Source organism: Phaseolus vulgaris, chromosome 3, assembly GCF_051622355.1.
Source record: "Phaseolus vulgaris cultivar YP4 chromosome 3, ASM5162235v1, whole genome shotgun sequence".
NCBI classification, from domain to species: Eukaryota; Viridiplantae; Streptophyta; class Magnoliopsida; order Fabales; family Fabaceae; genus Phaseolus; species Phaseolus vulgaris.
This window is the reverse complement of record NC_143500.1, coordinates 18,420,726-18,447,148: the sequence shown is the minus strand read 5'-3', so window position 1 is coordinate 18,447,148 and position 26,423 is coordinate 18,420,726. Positions and strand designations below refer to the sequence as shown.

The window sequence follows — 26,423 nt, the reverse complement described above, 5'->3', positions numbered from 1 at the left end:
CTTGGGCCTTAGTATGGGCTTGAGCTTTGGGCTTGGGCCTCCATATTAAGAACACTAATAGGAAGAACTTCAAGTGTTGTGGTCCTTGACCATTCCTCCTATTGATGGCATCTTTAAATGCTTGTTGAAATGACCCTTCAAGTATAGCATCCTTGGTCATCTTCACCTGAGTGTTGTGACCCTTCAAGTGTTGTGGTCCTTCAAGTATTCTCATCAGATGGCCACTGAGTTCACCTGATGGATAGCACACAGGTGCTTCTTTCTTGCACTATTCGAACTTCCACCTCCGGCAAACCCGCCGGCGATGGTGTTTATGACCTCGCGACCTCCTTGGCGGTTGTCTTTGAGAGGATCGTCCCTTCTCTTGTGTCGTTCCCGGTGACGATCATCCTTCCTAGGCCCTGGGGGTGCGGTCTCTCTTCCTCGGCGTCTCTTCCCTGCACAGGGAACGTCTGGTGGTGCGACTATTTCACACGAAGCGGTTTAGATGCCCAGCTTGGATCAATTCTTCTATTTTATCTTTCAAGGCTTGACATTCCTCGGTCGAATGACCGGTATTCTTATGATAGCGACACTTCTTGCTACGGTCGGCGTTATCAAGACTTAGAGCCCTTCTAGATGGTGGTATCAGCTCTGCACTAAGGGCTTCTTGCAGTATTTTCCCTCTGTCAATGTTGAGGGGCGTGTACCGTGAGAACTGAGGCCCACGATTGTCTCGCTTTGGATCACCTCGTCCATACCTTCCCTATCGTTCCTTCTCGTCTTTCTTCTCGCCGCCAGCCTCTGCTCGAGCCTAGTTCCGGAACTCGCGAAGCTCTTCCAATTGCATAAACTTGGCGGCTCTACACCTGAGTTCGTCCAGGCTTGCCGCGGGCTGCATGCATAGGCTGTCTGCGACAGGACCCGGAAGGAGGGCAATCAGCATATGATGCATTGCCACCTCAAGACTGAGGTTTTGAATGCTCATAGCGACTTTCCCGAATCGATCGATGAACTTTCTCAGAGACTCTCCCTTTTCCTGGCGAATGCTGGCCAAGGCAATGGACGTCAGGTGGTGGGGTCAGCTAGTTGCGAACTGGACATCAAACTTGGCCACCAGCGTTTCAAAACAATCCATTGAGTTTGGGGGGAGCTTCGAAAACCAGCTTAAAGCTTCTCCCTTCAAGGAAGTTGGGAATACTCAACACAGAACCGCGTCATCGGCCGTGTAGAGGCTCATGTGCGTAGTGTACGCGTCCATGTGTTCATCAGGATCGGTCGTCCAATCATACTGATCTTTGTTTTATCTTTTCCACTTGTCCGGTAGGAGAGTGTCCATGATAAAATCAATGAAAGGATGACGATGGTCAGCCCCAACGGTACCTGCTGTGTTCACCGTTTTGTTTTGGTGGGACTCGTCATCCATCTCCAAGGTGGGGTTCTTGTTCTTCGACTCCCTCTCAGTCTGGGGGCCGACAGCTGTGGCGAAGGACCTACCAACCTGGTTGGTTGGAATAAGGGATGGTCCCCCCTCCACCAATTTCTTCATCTCTATGTTCTCCTCTCAGAGGTTCCTGATCTCTTCTTCGTTCTTCTTGATTGCCTCTTCATGGGCCTTCTTCATTTTTGCCAGCTCTCTTTGGAGAACCAACATTATTGTTGCTTGGTCTGCTTCAGGCATTCTCTCGCTTACCATACTACGGGTCGATACCATCTACTGTTGTTTCTTCACGCTATTCTCTCGACCCCACGGTGGGCGCCTTGGAGACCTAAAGAACGATTGCTCCTGCTTCTACCCTCGATCGGTCTAACACTCTCCAAGCTCCTCGATGCACTCCAAAATCTCTGATGCACTCCACTCCTCTCGGTCACCCTGCTCCACAGGCGGAGGTGGTACCTGCAGAAGGCACTCCAACGCTCAAGCTAGTTGGGGTGTCAGTGCTCAGATGTCAGAGTACTGTAGATAATAACGTACATTTCTCCTTGAAATATGTGTTATTTATATTACCTTAATGGGTCTTGACTGTTGAGCCAGATTAAGAGAGTTGGTTTATATTTAGGATTGCGTTAAGCCACCCTTAACCATAGATTAGTCTTGCTAACCTGGTCAACCTTGGACTTGAACGTTATGGGTCGGTCGGCCACGTGTAGTGACGTGACCGTCTCTTTATTACTTAGGTGGCGTCATGAGCCGAGTGTTGGTCAACTCACTGAGTCGTTCGGTCGTACTAATACAACGTCACCATATATTGGATTTTGAAACATAGGTGGTTGTGCAGAAGCATCTGGTTGTGCTCATGATATTCGACGTAACATTTGATAATTTTATTTCAGGTCTGGTGGCTGATATGGATATCGAGTCTGAAAAGTATAGGAGGATGGGAAGTGCTCGAATAGATTTTTATGTAAGCATAGGTGCACCTGGATTTGAAGCTTACGGTGAAACCGTAAGTTACCCTGAAAGTTCTACTTGCAAACCCATCATTAGTTATCTAATTGATAGGGAGCCGATGAAGTTAAAAAGGTTAGGTTATCAGGGACCTGAAATTGACTTGGAGAATGAGTTGGAGGGTTTTAAATGAACCTTTTATTTCTGTCTTCATAGCTTCACAATGTGCCTTGGGATGCTGAAAACACCAAGGCTGCACCGCATGCAGAGGTCGGTTGTATGTGTAAAAGTTTTTTTTGTATATCATTACTCTCCATACTTTTTCACCTGATGAGTGATGTCATAGCTAGAACCGATTCATATTGCTAACATGACAGTTTTGGCAACATTGGAAAAATTAGAAGATGAATCCATATAAATTAGTATCTGAATTGGTCTCATGGAGGCTAATGTACAACTAAATGAAGAATGACTATTAGCAAAATAATTTGCTTCATTTTAAAAGTTATGTATTGTGATATTTTAAATAAATTCACACTATCAAAATGTTACTATAGATAGGAAACGGTGTAGTGCAATACACAAACCCTTAATGTCAAGTCTAGAAGATGCAAAGACTTACTTAATATTTGAACTAGTTTTTGAATATATAACTTTTCATATTTTGTTGAAACCTGTAATAACTAAAATCAAACCTATATATATGCAATTATACTTATGGTGTGAAACTTTCATTCCCATGAAATAAACACTTTTATTTCTTTATCTGATTTGCCATATTTTTTTCTTTAGATATATAAAAATAATAAATAGCTATCTTGTCTACAGTAGCCGTGGAAGGAAACACAAGTTTCATGTGTGTTTGGATTAGCTGATTTGAACCGTGAGCGGTGATTTTTGGGAGGGTTTAGACCATTGTTTTTGCTTCACCATTTTCGCACAGTGAACACACTCCCTTTTTTTAGGCTTTAGGGTTAATAAATAAATTTGTACTGATTAAAAAAATAAAATTTATTTTCCAACTTTCTTTCCTTTCCCATATATTACGTGTACATACCTTAATTCAAATAACTTAACTTTTTTATTTTTTTTATTTAAATTACTTTAAAATCACTCTCTGAATCCTCGTACATACCTTAATTCTTCTCGTACATACCTTAATTCAAACAACTTAACTTTTTTCACCTTTTTTATTTAAATTACTTCAAAATCACTCTCTGAATCTTCGTACATTTTCTCTCTAATTCAAACAAAACATTAAATTACTCTTTTTATTCAAATTACTTCAAAATCACTCTTTAAATCCCCGTTCATTTTCTCTCTAATTCAAACAAAACATTAAAATAAAATAAATATATATATTTTGAATATGTTCATTCATATTAAATTTATTGTTCTTGGAGAAGAATATTATAATTGAAATTTAATTCTATACAAACCAGAAAGTTTATATAATTATATTCTAAATATAATACATATTTTAAAAATGTTACTTCTGTTTATATGAAAAGAACGTTTGACATTTAAGACAATATTTAAAATTTTATAACTACTATAAAACATTCTTAAATAAAATTACCTCTTATTTTAAGTATCTCAGTTAAAATTACTCTCTTCTTTCCTATAACAAAATTGTATGGTTTGAAAAAAAATAACATAATAATATCATTTAATTTTTACTTTAGTTAAAATAACCCTAAAGCCTAAACCATATACTATAAACCTCTTAATAAAATAATTAATAATAATAAAATTATCATTTTTATAAATATCTTTACTTACGATTTATTTTTATTATTTTAAACTTTAAAATCAATCATTAATACTATTATGTCATAATTTTTATTTTTTAACATACTAAAAGCTAAAAAAAATTAAATAAGTAATTTATTACTTCTGTATATATAGTTATATATAAAAAAAAATTTAACGATAATCACGTATGTGGCAAGCCTACAATATAATAAAATAAGATAAATAATAGATATATTACATAATATAAAAAATACAATCACTAATTATACCTTTTAATCTGAGAGTAATTAAATCTCAGCGAGGTTGAAAATAGAAAAGTACGTAGAGAAGAAAAAGGGCATTGTTGATTTTGAGGCTAAGGTGGTGTTTCTCACGAATAGCTTACATTATCACAATAGTTTTTAAAAACAGGGGCATCAAAATGTTTTGGCATCTCACGAAATCCAAAATATTTTAGTAAAAAATATCTCGATATAATTCTTAGTATCTGTAAGTAGAAAAGCCAGAATTGAGTGAATTTACCCACGATACATTGTCCAAATCCTAATTAGTTCTTCTATTACCGAAATCCTAACAAATATTATCTATACTTCCTAGAAAGTTCTATTACTCAAATCCTAACAAATATTATCTGTACTAATATTATCTATACTAGAAGACCCAAGGTCACAGTTTACAGCTTTGAATCTCTCGTACCACAAGCTCAGTATTAAGCCTATAAGACATGGAAATTTAAATAAACTCCAAAATCAGTTGCACTACCTGGTAATAGAGGTTCATACTAACTATCAATACAAATCCAATCAAACCCAAAAAGAATAAAATTAGAAAGAATCTTCACCGAGATACTTCAGCCCTCTAAACGTATTAAGAGCAACGCAAACTAACAAGATTCATTGCTCAACCATGGTAAGGATACCCGGTGGAAAATAGTTGCAAATATTATAAACCACTCTAGCGTCTGATTCCCTTTGGTCATAAGTTACAGTTTCTGTGAGCGATAGATCAAAACTGACTATTCTATCTGACTATTCCCTTGACAAGTGAAGGATAAAAGATTATTTAACAATCAGAGGTTAGATAATGAGTTTGAAATCCACGCATTCTGTGATGAAACTTGTACTGGTCAAACCTAAGAACTGAAAACTCAATCGTCGTAAAAAATGGCTAATTTCTACCAAGATTGAAATTTCAGCAACGTAAAACAGAATATGAAGATTTATATAAAATTGCCTCGTACTTTGCTGATGAAGTTTCTAGTACACAAATAAACTGATGCCAGGATTGTGTCAATGAAAAATGTAAGATTGGAATAATAAAATTCCTAGAAACCCCTGCTCCCCTTGCCCAAATCTGATTTGGATCCCCTTTCTACCTACATTCCCTCTATTTCCGTCTCACCCATCTCATTTTTAACTAAATTTACCTCTGGTAAAAAACTTCAAAGGGATCACCGATTTCTAGAAAATTTTTATTTGCTAGATACATAACTTAGAATACATAACTAAATAAAATTGCCTCGTACTTTGCTGATGAAGTTTCTAGTACACAAATAAACTGATGCCAGGATTGTGTCAATGAAAAATGTAAGATTGGAATAATAAAATTCCTAGAAACCCCTGCTCCCCTTGCCCAAATCTGATTTGGATCCCCTTTCTACCTACATTCCCTCTATTTCCGTCTCACCCATCTCATTTTTAACTAAATTTACCTCTGGTAAAAAACTTCAAAGGGATCACCGATTTCTAGAAAATTTTTATTTGCTAGATACATAACTTAGAATACATAACTAAATAGCCTGATATATTAAAAACAATACATTATATTAAATTGAACAAAAACAACATAACCTAATAGATTAAAAAATAAAACATATTTAACAGAAACTAAACGACTAAGAACTTCTAAGTCCTTGGAAAATAAAAGAATCTCTAGCTACCAAAACAAAAATAGGCAGGTTCAAACTCCTAATGGGACGAGTTGTTCCGTAATCGCATGCCAATAAGCCATAATATTCAACCGTTAACACATCGCAAATTAAGTTTAAAAGACTAATTCGATAAATCCATGTTTTAAATGAACAAGTTGTGAAAATAAAAGAAACACTAAAATGTTTGATCTATGGAATCAAGTCCTGATTAACCATACAATAAGGAACCGAAAATAAAACACTTAAATAACAAACAAAATCCCACAGGCCGCAAGAAATTACTAAGGCATATATGTTTTCACTTGAGAGGAATGAACCTAGACGAGTGAGTAGCACCAATACCAGGTCTACCATGCTTCACAGGTTTGTATGAAATTGAAAACTCAGCGAGATAATGGCCAATCATTTCAGGTTTGATTTCAACCTGATTGAAGGTCTTGCCATTGTACACTCCAATGATACTACCAATCATCTCAGGCACAATAATCATGTTGCGCAGATGAGTGCGCACTGGCTCTGGCTTCTCACCTGCCGGTGCTTCCCTTTTCTGTCATTAAAATCAAGTAACCACAATCCGAAACAAACAACTCTTATTTATTTGCTTATTAAATCACTTTCAGATTGCTAGGAAAATAAAATCAGTAAAACCTAACAAGATCAGTTTCAAAGGAACGGCAACGAAATGAAGCACATGTAAGATAAGAGAAAAAGAAAAGAGTACCGCTTTGCGGAGCTTCTTAATCAAGGCCATGGGCTTTCTGGTGAGACCTCTCTGAAACCTTCTACGAGCACGGGCACTGAAGAGCTTGACGAGTTCATCAGTCGACATATCGAGAAGCGCGTCCAGATCTACTCCTCTGAAGCTGAACTTCTTGAATGTTCTCTTCTTCGGCTGTGCTGCTGCCGCCACATCAACCTCAACGTCTGCCTGCAAATGCAGAAGCAAAATTCATTACCAAAAACAACAGCCACCATAAATGTAACTCAGTCTCATCTTAGACGAAGAAGAGCTCACCATTGTTGCCGACTGCTAGGGTTTTGGTTTCGAACGACAACAAACAAGTGAAGGCACTGGCAGTTGCAGGAAAATACCCTCACCTTGATCGTATGTCAGCCTCTTATGTAACCCTAGAATAAAATCCATCAAGATTGACGGGCTTTAATTTCTACAATGATTGGGCTTCTATTTATACAATGATTGGGCTTCAATTATACAAAGAAGTTCTTTCTTCCTGCAACCCTACATTTTTCTTACTGCACCCCTACCTTTTTTGAAATACTAAAATTAACCTTGTCACCAAAGGGTGTTTCCAGGATAAAATATCCGAAAGACAAAAAAAATTTGGAATATCCTTTTCAAAACATATTTTTTTGATTTCTAAAATGATAAATTTAGAATTCATAAAATGTGTTCCGAAAGTATGTTTTGGAAATATTTAAAAAAAATAATATGAAAAACATTTTTAGAAGGGGTAAAATGGTCTTTTCATAAATGATGGAGTGTAGGAAGACATTTGTTGGGGTGCAGATTGGGCTTGGATGTCTATTACTACGCCTAAAGCCCATTCAAATTGAAATTATATTATATTATTATATATAAAACATTTAAAAGTTAAATGTTTTTGTTGTGATTGGTGATATTAATTTAGTTAGCGGAGTTGTTTTAGATTGTTTATCCTAACAGAATTATCGATTTTTTGTTTATATATTATATATTATATATATTTAGTTATATTATAATATATTTAATTTAATTATAATTAATTAATATAATCCCTTATCCTAACTGAATCCTAGTATTTTGTTTCCTTGTTTTGTGGTATTCTGTTCAGCTTATCAGTCTCCTTTCACTTATTAATAAGAGCTTTTGAGTTACCTTTGGACTTCAAATCCATAGCAGGAAGGAGAAGAACAGCTTCCTTGTTAAGAAAATGATACAATGACAACCTTGTTCCAGTATACAACTCTCTTTCTTTACCTAATGATCCGCTCAGTCATCGGTAGTCGATGACGTCAGCAGCAGATAACCACGTGGATCACTCGCAGGGTGACACGTGGATCAGGTGGCAGAGAAATCAAGGAGGAGATCACCCGATATGGTTATCGGTGGTCAGTAACCGAGTGGCCACCGACAGATCAGTTCCAAGATAAACACCCGGGGGAGAACGCAAGAAGCAATAGAGAACCGATCAGTCATCGGGTGCATGGTCATCGGGGTTTCGTGTTACACGCAGTTAAACTGGGACTGAGATTCCCATGAGAGCATTACGCATGGACCTTGCATGATCATACCTCAGAGAAAGAAGAGCTCCTCATCGGTATAGTCGTGCACGAGAGTGGCCTGAGGGAGTCAGCAAACCGGTCAGTGATTGGTTACTCTCTCAACCCATTACGTGCATGGCATCGTGAAGGGGAAATCATGTATGCAGAGAGCAATGCTTGGTGAGTGTGCCTAGTCCAGCCACACCTGGCGTTCTCCTGGGAATGTGCGATTTCACCCAGATGGAAGAAACGCGCTAAGTTACTCCGCAAGGGAATAACTTAGGCGCACAAGAGATGCACTAGAGCCCTTCAGGTGGAGGCACGTGAACGGTTAGATGCGAGTTGCATGCCTCCACGTGTCACGGTCTGAGAGGGGCGCGACCCAGATAAAGGTGCACTCCGTGTCGTGAAAGGTACAGACAGAAAACCCAGACACCCATGACCCTGACTGTGGTACGTTTTCGTATAAAAGCATAACAGAATTCTGACACGCGCAGAGGACAGCGTAGCAGAATTCTGTTAGGCACAGACACAGAGGGGGATAAAAAGGGGATCAGAGAGAAATACACACACACTGTTTTTTACACACATTATTATCTAGTGATTCTGTGATCTAACTTGAGCGTCGGAGTGCAAACGGTCGCTAGAGGCGCTGTCTGTGTGTTTGCAGGTTGCGTTCGGAGTTCCCAAGGAGGAGGTTCTAAGAGTGTTCTGCATAGTTGCCAGAGGCAGGTCAAGCAAGCGACAAGGCAATTCCTCCACGCTCGAGTTGTCGGCAGGATCATTTGGTGCCCACCGTGGGGCCCGTTTGAATCGAGGTCCCATCCACACCAAAGTTTCTAGAGTTTTTCAAAGTCTTTGCTGAGAAAATGAGGACAACGCGCTCCAGTTCAGTTGCGCCATCAACAGACGAAGATGTTGTGTCCATGACGCAAGTGATGGACATGATGAGGACGCTGCAGGAGAACGTGGCTGCCTCACGTTTTGAGCAGGAAAGGATGCACGAGGCGCTGGTGGCCTCGCAAGCAAGGAACGAGTAGCTCAACAGGATCAACGAAGAGCTGTGCAAAGCCCTTCAGGAGCGGGAGGAGCGTGCGGCAGGGGACAGATCTGCACCCCCATCCCCACCACGCAGCTTTCCTATGCCATTTTCCCAAGAGATCATGGACTCGGTGGTCCCGGCCAGCACTGTGGCAGTGAAAGCGTCTTTCACTGGGGTGGAGGACCCTGAAGCCCATCTCACGGCGTTTCATACTCAGATGATGCTCTCAAGGGGCTCAGACGCGGTGTATTGTAAGGTGTTCATGAGCACTTTGAGCGGAACGGCGTTGGACTGGTTCGTCAGTATACCCACTGGCCACATTACCACGTTCCAACAGTTTTCCAAGATGTTTGTTGAGCAGTACATAGTGAACAAGGCGTCACCGTTGGTGTCTTACGACTTGTTTGATATAAGGCAGTACCAAGGGGAGTCCTTGAAGGATTTCCTGAACAGATTCGGAGCTCGGATAGTCCGTTTGCCAGGAAAGGACGAAGAGATGTTCGTGCACGCCTTCAAAAAGGGCGTGTTGCCTGGGCCTTTTAGTGAGTCGCTCATCAGGAGACACCTCGCCACGTTCGCGCGAAATCCAGCGACGTGTTGTGGCTCATATCGCCGCCGAGAGCGAAGTCACCGAGAAGAGAGGAAATGTGGCCCTAGCTAAACCGCGCACCCAAGCAAGGGTACATCCTCGGAGGGTAATGGAGGCGGCGGCGGGAAAGAGGGATCAAAGGACGCGTCATCCTTACGACCCTAAGAAAAATAAAAGCAAGGGACCAGGGCGCCCCAGGGAGAGTAATCGCCCCCCCAGGTATGAGTTTGTGATGGGTTTGGCTGATTTGATCGTCATCCCAAACATAGCTGCCAGGCTCAAAGTGCCTGAGAAAACGGCGGAGAAGATCTTCGGGGCAAAACCAGACGCATGGTGCGAGTCCACAAGAGTTTTGGCCACTCTATCAATTCGTGTTTGGCTCTGGGGCACCAGCTCGCCGAGCTGGTCAAATGTGGTTTCCTGAAGGATTACTTGCTAGAGAAGCAAGCGGACCAAGCATCAGGGTCTCAACCGGCGAGCAGCGGAGGGCAACAGCACGAGGTGCCTATTCACGGCGAGATCCACACCATAGCTGGCGGATTCTCCGGCGGGGGGTGCACGGCGTCGCAACGAAAGAGCTATGCGAGGTCGATAATGTCAGTGGAAGTCTTTGAAGATCACTCGCCCGACATGGACATCACGTTCACCAAGGAGGACCGCAGGGACGTGGTGCCTCATGACAACGACCCTATTGTGATCTCACTTGTCACGACGGGAAGGACCGTCCACCGGGTGCTGGTCGACCAAGGAAGCTCAGCAGACGTGATGTTTTGGCCAACCTTTAAGAAGTTACAATTGTCCCCTGATCAGCTAAGACCATATGGGGGCTGCTTGTACGGCTTTGCCGGCGACCAAGTGGAGGTGAGGGGGTATATCGAGCAGAGGACGACCTTCACTGACGGCTTGGCCTCACGAACGGAGAAGGTCAGGTACCTTGTTGTAAACGCCCCGTCAGCGTACAACATACTGCTGGGGAGGCCAACGCTCAACAGAACAGGAGTTGTGCCTTCGACAAGGCACATGAAGGTCAAGCTGCCGTCTATGGAGGGTATGATCATCACTATTTGCTCCGACCAGAAGGAGGCGAAGAAGTGTTACAAAAACAGCCTCAAGAATAAGAGGTCTGTGTGCCACGTAACCACAACGCCTCCCCCTGGCGTGGAGTCGGAGCGCGAACCCCGGCGAGTTTCGGATGCGGCGTTAGAGGTGGTCGCCGAGGGCGATGTGCCGATGGGGAATGTAGAGGCAAGGTCGGAGAGAAACTGCTCGGAGACCGCCAGAGAAACCGGTATCGCGAGGGCGCTGATCGCCAGCGAGAGGAAACCTCAGCCAGTAGAGGAATGGCTCGAGAAGGAGATCAGTGGTAAGGTGTTTAAGTTGGGAAGAACCCTGGATAGCAAGATGCAAGACCAGATCGCCGAAGTAATTAGTAGACACTTGGATGCGTTTGCGTGGGCTGCTTCAGATATGCCGGGGATCGACCTCGATTTCTTGTGCCATCGTTTGGCAATGGACCCCCAAGTCAGGCCCATCCGCCAAAGAAGAAGAAAATTTAATGAGGAAAAGAGACAGGCGATCAAAGAAGAGACACGAAAACTACTTGCAGCGGGCCACGTCAGGGAAATCCAATATCCAGAATGGCTCACTAACGTCGTCCTGGTCAAGAAGAGCAGCGGAAAATGGCGGATGTGCGTTGACTTTACAGACTTGAACAGGGCCTGCCCGAAGGACTTTTACCCTTTGCCAAGCATTGACGCCCTAGTAGACAGTGCATCAGGGTGCAAACTGCTCAGTTTCCTGGATGCCTTCTCAGGGTACAACCAAATCAAAATGCACCCCATGGACGAAGAGAAGACCGCCTTCATGACGGAAAGGTCATGTTATTGCTACAGGGTGATGCCCTTCGGGTTGAAGAATGCAGGGGCCACGTACCAAAGGCTGATGGACAAAGTGCTCGCGCCCATGCTCGGAAGGAATGTGCAGGCATACGTCTACGACATGGTCGTGACGTCCCTGGAGAAAGACAAGCACGTCGCAAACTTGGAAGAGTTGTTCACCACAATAGCCAGGTACAAGCTAAAACTGAATCCTGAAAAGTGCGTTTTCGGTGTAGAAGCAGGGAAATTTCTGGGGTTTCTTCTGTCAGAGAGGGGAATTGAGGCTAACCCCGAGAAGTGCGCCGCCATTTTGGCAATGAGGAGCCCCGCCAATGTGAAGGAGGTGCAGCAACTCACGGGGCGGATGGCCGCCCTGTCTCGATTCATATCGGCAAGCGGAGAGAAGGGCCACCCATACTTCCAATGTTTGAAGAGAAACAACAGATTTGTTTGGACAAAGGAGTGTGAGGAGGCCTTCGTAAAGCTCAAGGAATATTTGGCGAGCCCTCCAGTTCTGTGCAAGCCCCAAGACATAACACCCCTCAAGCTGTACTTTGCCATAACTGAGAGGGCGATCAGCGCAGTGCTAGTGCAAGATCAGGACCAGACCCAAAGGCCTATATATTTTGTTAGCAAGGTGCTGCAAGGCCCGGAGGTAAGGTACCAGGCCCTAGAAAAGGCAGCATTAGCGGTTGTATTCTCGGCGAGGAGATTGCGCCATTACTTCCAGAGCTTCACGGTACTGGTGATGACTGATCTGCCGATCCAGAAGGTTTTGAAGAAGCCCGATGTGGCTGGAAGGATGGTGAAGTGGGCGGTCGAGCTTTCGGAGTTCGACATCAAGTATGAACCCCGGGGATCGATCAAAGGGCAAGTCTTCGCCGATTTCGTGGTCGAGTTGTCCTCCGAGGTGGCACAAAACGCCGAGGGTGACTTTCGTTGGGTACTCTCTGTTGATGGGTCGTCCAACCAGCTGGGCAGCGGGGTTGGGGTCATCTTGGAAGGGCCCAACAGAGTGTTGATAGAGCAGTCATTGAGGTTCGCTTTCAAAGCAAGCAACAACCAAGCAGAGTATGAGGCTTTGATCGCTGGAATCTTGCTGGCTAAGGAAATGGGGGCGAGAGTGCTGATGGCCAAGAGCGACTCGCTGTTGGTCACGGGACAAGTAACTGGCGAGTTCCAAGCCAAGGACCCGCAGATGGCAGCCTACTTGGAGTACGTGCAGGAGCTAAGAAGATCTTTCGCTTCGTTTGAAGTGGTGCACGTGCCAAGAGAACATAATGCCCGAGCTGACTTGCTAGCCAAGCTCGCTAGTTCGGGCAAGAGGGGTAGGCAGAGGATTGTCATTCAAGAAACTTTGAAAGCGCCTCGAGCATTCGTGGCAGACCACCAAGTTCTCCATGTTTAGATCAATGGGAAGACCGACGAGAAGTCATAGGTCCCTAACGCAGGAAACTCTGAGGGCGCCGAGGGTCAGAGCGCGCCTAGCAGAAGAAGGGGCAAGATCGATGCAGATTTGCGATGTCCACGAGCCAGACACATGGATAACGCCTTACCAACGTTATTTAGCGGATGGTGTGCTTCCAGTGGACTCAGCTGAGGCCAGAAAAATAAAGAAGAGCTCCAACAAGTTTACCCTTATTGACGGCGAGCTGTACAGGTTTGGATTCACGCACCCCCTTCTTGTATGCATACACGGAGAGAAGTGCACGAGGATTATGGCTGAGCTCCATGAGGGAATTTGCGGGAGCCACATTGGAGGTCGATCGCTGGCGACAAGGACTATCCGTGTAGGCTATTACTGGCCCATGATGAGAGAAGATTGCAAGAGATACGCCCAGCGTTGCAAGCAATGCCAGCAGCACGCCGATTGGCACAAGGCACCCCCAGAAGAGCTGAAGTCGATTTACAGCCCCTGGCCGTTCCATACTTGGGGAATTGACATTCTGGGACCCTTCCCATTGGCGATCAGGCAGATGAAGTACTTGGTGGTGGCGATTGAATATTTTTCCAAGTGGATCGAAGCGGAGCCAGTGGCCCAGATCACCGCACACAAGATCGAGAGCTTTGTATGGAAGAACATAGTGTGCCGGTTTGGTGTGCCTAAACGCTTGGTGTCAGACAATGGGACTCAGTTTGCAAGTCACCTCTTGAAAAAGTTGTGCGAAGAGGTGGGGATACAACAGGTGTTTGCATCTGTCGAGCACCCACAGACGAATGGCCAAGTGGAGTCTGCCAATCGGGTGTTGCTGAGAGGTTTAAAGAGAAGATTAGAGAAAGCTAAGGGATCGTGGGCTGAAGAGGTACCCCGCATAGTTTGGGCATACCATACCACTGAGCAGTCAGGAACCCACGAGACCCCCTTTAGTTTGGTTTATGGATGTGATGCGATGATTCCAGTTGAAATCCAGGAAAGCTCGCCGAGATTCCAGAACTTCGTGGCGAAAGACTCGAACGAAGAAAGAAGAATGAATCTGGATTTGCTGGATGAGGTCAGGGAGGAGGCGAGAGTGAAAGCTGAAGCGGTAAAGAGAAAAGTTGAGCGAAGGTACAACTCTAAGGTAACGTCAAGGTAGTTTAGAAGCGGCGATCTGGTGATGAGGAAGGCCCATCAGTATGAGATGCAGAACAAGTTATCGCCCAAGTGGACGGGACCGTTCAGAATAACCGAGGCGCTCGGGAATGGCGCCTACCGCTTGGAGACGTTAGAAGGAGGGGCGATTCCTCGCACTCGGAACGCAACACATCTCAAGTCGTATTACAGTTAAAGCCTTGTAAGTAAAGACGAATATGAAGAGATTCGAATAGTTTCTGTTAAAACAATTTCAAGGGGCACTCTTTTTTCCCTAAGGAGGGTTTTTAATGAGGCCACTCAATAAAGAAGAGTTTTTCAAAGTTTAAAGCTTCTATGTTTGCATGCTTATGGCTTCGAGAGTTTTAGGAAAAAGGCCTTATTACTCGTATGTGATCTAGGGCAACAGTAAAATCGTATTGCATGCTCTCAGTTAAAAGTTTTAAAGTCCCCATCGTTTTTCGGCGATCGGCGGCATCAGTTAAAAGTTTTAAAGTCCCCATCGCTTTTCGGCGATCGGCGGCACAGTTAAAGTTTTAAAGTCCTCATCGTCTTTCGGCGATCGGAGGCACCAGCAATGATTAAAGACCTCGACGCCCTCGCGCGTCTTGAGGCGAGAAAGAGATAAAAGTCCTCCTCGACTTTGTGCGAGTGCAGGCGAGAACAGATTAAAAGTCCTCAGTGCATCCAGGGAAGAGGAGATGTAACCCCTGGGCAAAGTAGAGGCACCAGATAAAGTCCTCCTCGACTTTGTGCGAGTGCAGGCGAGATCAGATTAAAAGACCTCTCTGCACCAGCAGATAGAGGCAAGATTAAAAGTCCTCAGTGCATCCAGGGAAGAGGAGATGTAAACCCTGGGCAAAGTAGAGGCACCAGATAAAGTCCTTCTCGCCGTTGAGCGAGTTCAGGCAAGATAAAGTCCTTCTCGCCGTTGAGCGAGTTCAGGCAAAATGAGCTGAAAGGTCAGGGGTGTTTGTGACCTTAAATGGTGGGAAGGGAAGGAAAATGCCTTTCCCCCTTTAAGTGAAACAGCAATGTTGACCCAATAAGACCAGATCATTGTTCTGAAACTCAGGGAGGTAGAGAAAGATCCGAAAGGCGCCTCTATCCCCAGATGAGGGAACAATGATCAAGTCAGGAAAAGAAGAAAGGTAACATCGCCAGAACCTTATGGCGTGAAAGTTGAGACAGTGAAGGGGTTGTGCGGCGAGTACCAGATCAGAAGAGTTCCGGGCGATGACAGAAGTAGGGGGGATTTCACTTGGCAGATCAGGTAAACTGTATTTTAATACTAGTTTGAGTCAAAACCTGCTGCCTAGTAAGTGATTTTATGTTAAGGTTTGTTGCCTTAAGTTCACAAGTTTTATTGAACGTCATCGCCGAAGAATTGATAGTTGCTCAAGTTTATTTTGAGTTAACAGTTTGCCAAGTTTGTTATAAGGTTAAACAACTTGCTCAAGTTAAAGGCGGTACATGGAGGGTCAAGTTCAAGTATTGTTGAGTTCACGCAGTTGAGCAGGTTTCGCCAAACAAAGTATCACCTCTGACGATCGATGTCCTCTATGCACTTAGCGCTAGAGCGATAGAGAAGCAAAGTGAAGTACAAAGAACGATGACTGATGAGTTGTCAGTGGGTACGCTGCCCGAAGAACGATGACTGATGAGTTGTTGGTGGGTACGCTGCTTGAAGAACGGTGACTGATCAGTCTTGCCTGGTCGGAGGAAACTTTTCCAAACAAATTCCTACACAACAAGCTAGTAGACAGACTATGCCTTGTCAGTCATCCAGTACAAAGCAGTGCACAAGAACTGTTAAGGACGAAGCTAAGGGAGTTGTTAGTCATGATCAAAGTAGAGGCCAAGATCAAAGAAGGCAGATCGCGCTAAGCCTAAGCTGGTTAACAGTTAGTCGCGTGCAAAGAGAAAGACAAAGCTTAAGAAAATGCGAAGAGAAAGATATACGTCTGAAACTAGTATATATTAAGCGACAAAGTTTATACAAGTTCAAGTACAAAAAATTGTGCAGAAGTGTAAATTTACAAAGAAAAAAGAGAGAAAGAGCTCAAGGAGGAGGGATGAGTTTTCCATCTACCACTTCGTGATAAATGCTGAACTGGGAGAGGTCCAGATCCGAGAGAATGCATTTGATATGCTCGAGTGCCAGCTCGAACCCATAAGCAAGGGCTTCAGCGCCCACGCCCATAAGGTCAGCATTCTCCACTTCGAGCTTTTGCTTGGAGGCCTCCGCAGCATTCTTCTCGGTGGTAAGGGAAGCAATGGAAGAAGCAGCTTCTTCCAATTGGCCCTTTGCCTCGGACAGCTTGCTCACCACCTCCTCGAGCTTCTTCTCCCCAGTAACGACCGTTTCTCTGGCAGATTCGAGATCCCCCGCCAGTTATGAGTTCAGTTGGCGTAGGGAGGAAGTCTCGGCCTCCAGGTGGGTCACCTTGCCCCGCAACTCCGCCACCTCGCAGTCCAAGACATTGATGGCTTGCCCCATCAAGATCTCAGTCTTGATGGTCTCTTGGACCTGCGCTAGGTACTCTCCCCTGGCTTTTTCCACCATACCCCTCATCAACTCTACGGATCCTTGGGCAGCCTCAAAGTCACTTTGCAGTGACTCCTTATCATGCTCAAGCTCCTTGATCCTTTTCTCCATGATTAGCTGCTTGCGGTGCTGGGTGGAAAACTCCAGGGAAAGCACTATCTGCTTCGCCAGGTGCATGTCCACCTCCTCCCCGTTCCACTCGACAAGCTCCCGGCTGCGAATGAGCTGTCGGACCAAGGCAATATCTCGGCTGAAGTTCTCATTGCTTGCTCCAGAGCCGCTTGGTCGAGAGCTGGCCTCGCCGCCTTCAGCGGTAGCGGCGGAGGTTGGCGGTGGCGGTGGCGTCACGAGAGGTCCCCCGAGCGAGCAGAATCGCCCCCAGCAGGTGGAGTGGATTGACCAAGTGGTTGGCCTGCTGGGGAAGGAGATGGTGATCGAGGAGCTGGGGATGGCAGTTGTTGAGGAGAGGGAAAGCTTGTTGGCACTGGGGCAGGTTGAATAGAAGGAGGCGAGGGTGAACCTTCCTCTATCTCCACTACCTCAATCTCCCCAAGCTGAAGAGGTGAAACCCCCCCAACCGCTGGAAGTTTCCTCTTGCGGTGCACGAGAGGAGAGCCTGAGCTTTCCTCTTCGGTTGAGGGAGCAGGAGCAGCAGCAGATGAAGGAAAGGTCTTCACCAGCTTTCTTCTCTTCCTTCCTGGCTCGGGGCCTTCAGCTAGCGCGACCGAGAGAGGAGGAGCGGCGATAGGATCGGTGGTGGAAGAAGAGGAGCCAGTCCCTTTGGCCCCTTTGAGTCTGGCAAGCTCCAGCAAAGCTTTCCTCCTTTCCTTCCCTGACATCGTATCTACATCGAAGGGAAAAAGAAGAGTTAGATGGCATAGTTATGCAAGTGAGTCGAAATGTATGCAAGCATGCATGAGAATGTGCAAGTATCTTAAGAGGTGAAAGAAGAAGAGCCTACCTATGTATTTTTTCAAAGCCAACACATCAAACTCATGTTTGATGAGAAGAGCAAAGTTGTACTTGGCCCCCAGGAACAACCCACATAGCTCGCGCTCGTAGGGGGCCATGGCTTCGAGACCCCGGGGTTTCTTGAACTCAACCCCAGGAACCCAGTAGAGGGGGTACCCCTCGAGCAATGTTGGACTTCGTGGGGTGGCAGATATCATGTAGAACCTGCCTTTCCAATCTTTGAAGGATTGCTGATACAGGCCCAAGAGCACCCGTCCAGCAACCCCATTCAGACTAACCCAGGACCTGTCCCTAGGGTTCTTCGCCTCGAAGAAGTAGATAAACACATCCACGAAGGCGTTAAGCCCGAAGTAATTGCAGAGAATCTCAAATGCTTGGATGAAAGCCCAGGCATTTGGATGGAGTTGGCAGGGTGCGACGTTCAACTCCATCATCAGCTCCTTCTCGAAAAAGGTGAAGGGTAGGCGCAACTTCAACCTCTTGAAGATGGCGGAGTAGACGAAGGTGAAGGGCACCCCATTGGTGGCCCTGTCATCCGCACAGATGGGCATCCCTCGAGGAGGAATGCGTATACAGATATTAAAGTCGTTTTCCCTGTCGACAGCGCAAGAAGGCTCGTCTGGGTCGTTGCTCAGAAGGGATGTGAGGTGACCCTGCGGTAGTAGGGTGGAGGTTTCGGCCAGCAACGTCAAGGGAGCCCAGTCGTAAACCATGGCGTTGTCATGGTAGGAGGTAGCATCGGGTGGTGGCGGTGCCGGTGCACTTGTTGAAGGCTGTGCACCAGAAGACGAAGCGACGATTCGAGCGATTTGTTTTAAGCGGGCCATTGCGAGATAACTGCAATGGAGAAAAATGAAGGGTCAGAGGAATGGAAAAAGAAGAAATGATGAATGGTTCGTTGAAAAACAGAGGAAGGGAAGAAGAAAGAGATGTCCAGGCGAAAAAGAGGAAGAGGGAGAAGCAGAAAGCAGAGTGAGGGGCGCGAAAACCCTAGCGCGGGTCGAGAAGAGGAAAAACAGAGAAGATGAATGAATGATAATGAAAGGGACGAATGCAATCGGTGAAAAGAGCCTAAATAGACCAAGGAAGAAGAAAAACCATACCTTTGAGTGATCGCGAAAGGTTTGGAGGTAGAAAGCTTGAAGGAAGATGGGCGCGCAGAGAGGGAATTCGAAGTGAGCCTGAGAGTGTTGAAGAAGATGATGAAACAGTGAAAACGCGCGCCTATTTGAATAAGGGAAGCGCTAGCGGCACTCCACGCTGGCCGTTGATGCGGCCACGTGACGCAAGATTAAGAAAGGAAGTTGTAACGTTAAAGGGCGACACGTGAGGTGGCACGTGATGCGGCCCCGCTTGCCACGTGGACCAAGAGCGCGACCACTTAGTCTCTTCGCTGAGAACGAGTTCACAGCTCGAGACTAGGGGGCTTGTGATCCGGTCGGTCATCGGTAGTCGATGACGTCAGCAGCAGATAACCACGTGGACCACTCGCAGGGTGACACGTGGATCAGGTGGCAGAGAAATCAGGGAGGAGATCACCCGGTATGGTTATCGATGGTCAGTAACCGAGTGGCCACCGACAGATCAGTTCCAAGATAAACACCCGGGGGAGAACGCGAGAAGCAATAGAGTACCGATCAGTCATCGGGTGCATGGTCATCGGGGTTTCGTGTTACGCGCAGTTAAACTGGGACTGAGATTCCCAGTGAGAGCGTTACGCATGGACCTCGCATGATCATACCTCAGAGAAAGAAGAGCTCCTCGTCGGTATAGTCGTGCACGAGAGTGGCCTGAGGGAGTTAGCAAACCGGTCAGTGATTGGTTACTCTCTCAACCCATTACGTGCATGGCATCGTGAAGGGGAAATCGTGTATGCAGAGAGCAATGCTTGGTGAGTGTGCCTAGTCCAGCCACACCTGGCGTTCTCTTGGGAATGTGCAATTTCACCCAGATGGAAGAAACGCGCTAAGTTACTCCGCAAGGGAATAACTTAGGCGCACAAGAGATGCGCTAGAGCCCTTCAGGTGGAGGCACGTGAATGGTTAGATGCGAGTTGCATGCCTCCACGTGTCACTGTCTGAGAGGGGCACGACCCAGATAAAGGTGCACTCCGTGTCGTGAAAGGTACAGACAGAAAACCCACACACCCACGACCCTGACTGTGGTACGTTTTCGTACAAAAGCATAACAGAATTCTGACACGCGCAGAGGACAGCGTAGCAGAATTCTGTTAGGCACAGACACAGAGGGGGATAAAAAGGGAATCAGAGAGAAATACACACACTGTTTTTTACACACATTATTTTCTAGTGATTCTGTGATCTAACTTGAGCGTCAGAGTGCAAACGGCCGCTGGAGGCGCTGTCTGTGTGTTTGCAGGTTGCGTTCGGAGTTCCCAAGGAGGAGGTTCTAAGAGTGTTCCTGCAGATAGCATAGTTGCCAGAGGCGGGTCAAGCAAGCGACAAGGCAATTCTTCCATGCTCGAGTTGTCGGCAGGATCACCTAAAATTTCAACTTTTATATGAAATGACAAAAATACCCTTTTTTTATATTATAAATGAAGAGTTGTATAGTGGAGCAAGTTGTCCATATATGCTCTACTTGTTAACCTGTCCTGTTTTACTCTTTCTCTACTTCATTCACCTTCTCTTCTTCACTTTTCAATTCATGTTCCTGCATTCTCGTAATAAAGATGACTCAGTGTAAAATGTTGTCCGGAAAGCATTCAGTTTTCCTCTTACTCTCCTTCATTCTCTTTTCTGTTTTTCATGCTCCTGCTTTTGCAATAAAAAAAGGTTTGCTTTATGTCACTATTCTTTCTTCAACACTTTGTGAGTTGGTTGCTTAACAATTTTTGTGCTAACCCACTCATCCATTTGGTTTTAAAGTTGACTAATGGCTCAAGTTCTTTCTTTTTTCTTAAAAAAAAATAGTCTTACATAGTCTACATGGGATCCCATGAGCATGGTGAAGGAGCCACATATGCTGATTTTGATCTAGTTACACAAGCTCATCATGAGTTCCTTCATTCCTATGTTGGAAGGTACACACTAAATGAATGTTCCTTCAATCCTCAGTGCAAACTCCTCTAAATTAACGTTGTGATGCAGCTTTGAGAAAGCAAAAGAGGCAATGATATACTCTTACACAAGGCACATCAATGGCTTTGCTGCCATGCTGGAAGAGGAAGAAGCGGCTGACATTGCAGGTAAGAATGCCAGCAAAACAAGACATGGTTCAGAAATGAAATCCCATCCTTAATTAACAAAGTTACTTTTGTGTGTTTAATGCAGAACATCCAGAGGTTGTGTCAGTTTTCTTAAACAAAGGAAGAAAACTACACACTACTCATTCATGGGAATTCATGGACATGGAAAGGGTTGATGGGGTAGTTCCCTCCGATTCAGTGTTCTGAAAAGCCAGATATGGTGAAGATACTATTATTGCGCATCTTGACACTGGTAATATTCCTCCCTTGCTTGCCTCAGCTATTGTAAATTTTCACCTTTCCTGTCCCGAGTCCCAACTCACTCATGTCATGTGCATATATTACCATTAGATCATGTAAAGGGATTTTGACTAGAATGTGTTATGGTATTGGCATCACACCAACACAAAGCAGGGATTTCTTACGTATCAAGAGTTAAAATTTCGAGAGGTCCTGTTTCCTATCTGTTCTTTCTTTCTTGTGAGCTGCTGAGTAATTAAAGTACCGTAACTTTCTCAGTTGTCTGTCACTGTGGTATTGCCACATGCATTTCTTTTATTTTTATTTTTAAATATTGAAAAATGTGCAATCACTATCCACTTGTCAAAAGCATCATCTGTCTTGTTGCAGCCGTGGAAATCACTTTGGCGTGGATCCTTTTCATGTGTGACAAATCACGGTCGACCCATGATGTTTTCTCAAGTAGCACTTTGTGTTTTTTATTGTAACTTTCTAACTATCCAATTAACCACGTTTTAATAATTCATGCCTTCTTATTTATTATGCATAATGTTGTTGGGATACCGCATTACCCAAATAGAGTGCCTAAACAATTTTCCCAGTGTTTCATCACAACTACTCATTTCTTCCTTTTCTTTTTCTCCTTCTCTTATTTTTTTCATATCTGTTGAAATGCATTTGGGCTATTGTTTTCATAAAGTCTGATTAAAACTTGTGTGTTGTAGGTGTATGGCCAGAATCTCCGAGCTTTGGAGATGAGGGGATGGGACCCATTCCATCACGGTGGAAAGGAACTTGTCAACATGATATCACCGGCTTCCGTTGCAACAGGTGATCAAGTTCTTTCTTTTACCCGTGTTTTTATCGGTTTCAACCACAATTTTCCTATTTATAATTTAATAAAAAAAAATCCGTTGTTAAATTAGATGTATTAAATCCTGATAATTATAGCATTTATAAATAGGGATGACAAGGGACGGCATTAATGATAGTTATCTGTTTAAAAATTATCTGCTAATTGTTTTATGCTTGGAGGTAGTCATGTTCGAGTTGTATGTCAATATAATATAATTAATGCAAGAAAAATGACAGAGAATGAAAAAAAACAATGTCTTAATAAAAAATTGCCTTTTGTTAATGTCCTTCAAATGAGAAAAATCCAGATAAAATGCAGCTATAACTGGCTTTCGTTGAATGTACCTGAATGTGTATCAATTATGGTGCAGTTGTTTGTTAAAAACAGAACATTAGTGCAATGAAAAAAATTGAATAGTGTTACGTTCTGATAATATATGCAGGAAGCTTATAGGGGCAAGGTACTTCAACAAAGGTTATCTTGCCTATTTGGGAGGAATAGCAAAATTTAACAGGACACTGAACACAGCACGAGACTATGAGGGTCATGGATCTCACACACTGTCAACAATAGGAGGGACCTTTGTTCCTGGAGCCAATGTGTTTGGCTTTGGAAATGGAACTGCCGAAGGTGGCTCTCCTAAGGCCCGGGTTGCTTCTTACAAGGTGTGCTGGCCACCATTTGAAGGCAATGAATGCTTTGATGCTGATATCATGGCAGGCTTAGACATGGCCATACATGATGGGGTTGATGTTCTCTCCCTCTCTCTTGGAGGGCTTGCTTCGGATTACTTTGAGGATGGTATAGCAATCGGGGCCTTTCATGCTAACATGAAGAGCATTCCTGTTGTATGTTCTGCTGGAAATTCCGGACCTTCGCCTGGAACTGTCGCTAATGTTGCACCTTGGATAGTAACAGTTGGTGCAAGCACGTTGGACAGAGAGTTTGACACTGTTATTCAACTCCACAATGGACAACGCTTCAAGGTATATATTTCTGTTTCTTTATAGTAAAGTAAGTGCTTTTAGTAGTTGATAGAGAAAATAATGTGTATATGACAAATTATGAATGTCTTGAACGGGAATTTTTCAATCAACAACTTAATTCATCTCACTTTGTTTGTCCAATTTTAATTAAAAACTTCAATCCTTGGTTATCAGGGAGCAAGCCTTGCCAAAGCTATGCCGGAATCCAAGTTTTACCCACTTATCAAAGCTGCAGAAGCAAAATTGGCCAAGGAATCAGTTGAAAACGCGTAACGCTTGTTTAAAACTTTTCCAAAATTTATTATATGTAGTGATTTTGAAAGTACAACATGATTGATGTGATTAACACGCTTGTCCCTGTGTATGTAGTACTCTGTGTATACGAGGAACAATTGACCCTGAAAAGGCGAGGGGCAAAATATTGGTTTGCCTTAGAGGTATCAATCCAAGAGTGGAAAAGAGTCTGGTTGCTTTGGAGGCTGGTGCAGCTGGGATGATTCTTTGTAATGACGAGTTAAGTGGCAATGAGCTTATTGCTGATCCTCATCTCCTTCCTGCATCACAAGTTACTTATAAAGATGGTCTTGCTGTCTATGCCTACGTGAACTCAACTAAGTAACTCTTTCGCTCCCTCCCTCACTTTCAAACATACTCTACCATCTCTCTTCTCTCTTAATGCAAACCCCACATAACTATTGTTCCGTCAACATCTTTAATGGCTATTAATAATGTTATCATGCAGGAATCCACTAGGATATATTGAACCACCCGAGACCAAGTTGCGGACAAAGCCTGCCCCAGTCATGACAGCTTTCTCCTCAAGAGGGCCCAACCTAGTCACCCCAGAGATCCTTAAGGTTTGCCCATTTGTCCATTATGTAGTTCCTTTCAAATTTGCACAAAAGTTAGATACATTTCCTAGCTTTTTTTAAAAAAAATTATTAGACTAGGGACTTTTACTTCATTAATCTGCATGCAAATATTTATATATAATGAGGATTGTCGAGATAAAACCTTCAAATTCATGAGTCACTTTCAAGTATTTTGTTTCTTTTTTCAGTAAGTCTTTTGTAACTTGTGGTTTTAGATTAATTCCTGGTTTCTTTTTCTTCTGCATCCCCTTTTTATATCTCCAGCCTGATGTCACCGCTTCCAGGTGTGAACATTATTGCTGCCTACTCAGGAGCTGTCAGCCCAACCGAATTGAATTTTGACAAGCGCAGGGTTCCTTTTATCACCATGTCTGGAACATCCATGTCTTGTCCTCATGTGGCTGGAGTTGTTGGCCTTCTCCGGACTCTCTATCCTACTTGGAGTCCAGCAGCTATTAAATCTGCAATAATGACAACTGGTAATTAACTAAGAGCTTTAGAATATTGTTTTATCACTATACTTCATAATCTTATTATGAGGTCCATTTGGTTTATTTATACAATTCCTTGCTGTTTTTTTCTCTTTAGGACAACACTTCTTTAAGAAATTCTATGATAATACAAAGTAACATAAATAGCTGTTACACATGTTGTAGGAGTGAGAACTAAAATCAGAGTTATCTAAGTTTTGTCCTTTATCTTTTATTGTGGCACATATTTACATAAATTTTTGTTGTGGAAAATGTCATGTTTCAGCCAGGACAAGGGACAACACTGGCAAGCCGATGCTTGATGGGAATAATGGTAAGGCAACGCCATTTGCATATGGGTCTGGCCACATCAGACCAAATCGTGCCATGGATCCCGGGTTGGTGTATGAGTTAACCATGAATGATTACCTAAACTTTCTTTGTATCTCTGGCTATAACCAGACTCAGATAAAGACGTTCTCTGGTGCACATTATCGTTGCCCTGATATAATAGACATCCTGGATTTCAACTACCCTACAATGACAATACCAAAACTTTATGGCTCAGCTAGTTTCACACGGAGGGTGAAAAATGTTGGGTCACCAGGCACTTACACTGCAAGTCTTAGAGTACCAGCAGGCCTTTCCATCTCTGTGGAGCCTAATGTGTTGAAATTTGACAAAATTGGGGAAGAGAAGAGCTATAAGTTGACACTGAAAGTAACAAGACCGGGTGAGGCTATAACATTTTGGAGGCATAACTTGGTCTGATGGGAAACATCAAGTGAGGAGTCCAATTGTAGTTGGTGGAATTAGAGGGTAGAATATGTGATTAGACATTGATCCTGCCGACGACTTGCGCGTGGAGGAATCGCTTCGTTGCACTCTCTGCCCCGTCTACGCGACTGTGTTATCTGCAAAATCACCCTCAGAACCTTCTCTAGGATCTCCAAACGCGACCTGCAAAACACACAGACGGCGCCTCTAGCGGCCGTTTGCACTCCGACGATCAAGTTAGATCACAGAACCACCAATGAGAAAAACTAATAGTGTGTGTGTAAACTCTTGCTCTCTTTTTTTTTTCTATTCTCTTCCCTTTTGAATCTCACCCCGATTCTCTTTTATGCCTCCCTCTGTATCTGGGCCTAACAGAATTCTGTTATGCCCCTCTGGCATGTGTCAGAACCCTGTTATGCTTTCTGAGACAACGTACCTCCAGAATCAGTGGAGTGCGAGTGTCTGTGCGTGTCCGCGCGTCTCTGCGCTTGGCTGCGCTTGTCTGTACCTTTAGCGGTACGGAGTGCACCTTTATCTGGACCGCGCCCTTCTCAGATGATGACACGTGGAGGCATGCGACTCACATCTGACCATACACGTGTCACTACTTGAAGGGCTCCAACGCTTCTCTTTGTGCGCCTAAGTTATTCCCTTGCGGAGTAACTTAGCATATTTCTTCCATCTGGGTAAATCGCATACTCTCAGGAGAATGCCAGGTGTGGCTGGTCTAGGCACACTCACCAAACGTTGCTCTCTGCGTAAACGGCTTACCCTTCACGGTGTCACGCACGTAATGGGTTGAGGGAATCACCAATCACTGACCGGTTTACTAGCTCCCTCAGGCCACTCTCGTGCACGATTCCCTGAGATGTGCTCATGCGAGGTCCATGCGTAACGCTCTCGCTGGGAACCTCAGTCCTAGTTTAACTGCGTGTAACACGAGACCCCGATGACATGCACCCGATAACTGATCGGCGCTCTATTGCTTCTCGCGTTCTGCCCCCAGGCGTTCATCTGGGAACTGGTCTGTTGGTGGCCACTTGGTTACTGACCACCGATCACCGTTCTGGGTGATCTGTCCCCTGACTTCTCTGCCGCC

General features: G+C 44.4%; 1 protein-coding gene and 1 pseudogene across 2 annotated transcripts; one reads left to right on the top strand and one right to left on the bottom strand.

Moving 5' to 3' along the window:
• Positions 1-6,160: 6,160 nt before the first annotated feature.
• Positions 6,161-7,208, bottom strand: LOC137806818 (small ribosomal subunit protein uS19x). Its single transcript, XM_068607117.1, has 3 exons — positions 7,069-7,208; positions 6,775-6,981; positions 6,161-6,600 (listed from the first exon to the last, which is right to left on the bottom strand). Exons 1-3 carry the CDS (start codon positions 7,069-7,071, stop codon positions 6,352-6,354), a joined length of 459 nt encoding a protein of 152 aa, XP_068463218.1. The 5' UTR covers positions 7,072-7,208; the 3' UTR covers positions 6,161-6,351.
• Positions 7,209-20,622: 13,414 nt separating this feature from the next.
• On the top strand, positions 20,623-25,518 carry LOC137806817 (subtilisin-like protease SBT5.4; annotated as a pseudogene). Its single transcript, XR_016519728.1, has 11 exons — positions 20,623-20,721; positions 20,849-20,958; positions 21,026-21,123; positions 21,209-21,376; positions 22,089-22,194; positions 22,662-23,205; positions 23,380-23,474; positions 23,575-23,820; positions 23,948-24,062; positions 24,342-24,556; positions 24,834-25,518. The product of XR_016519728.1 is annotated as a subtilisin-like protease SBT5.4 (transcript).
• The last annotated feature ends 905 nt before the right edge of the window (positions 25,519-26,423 follow it).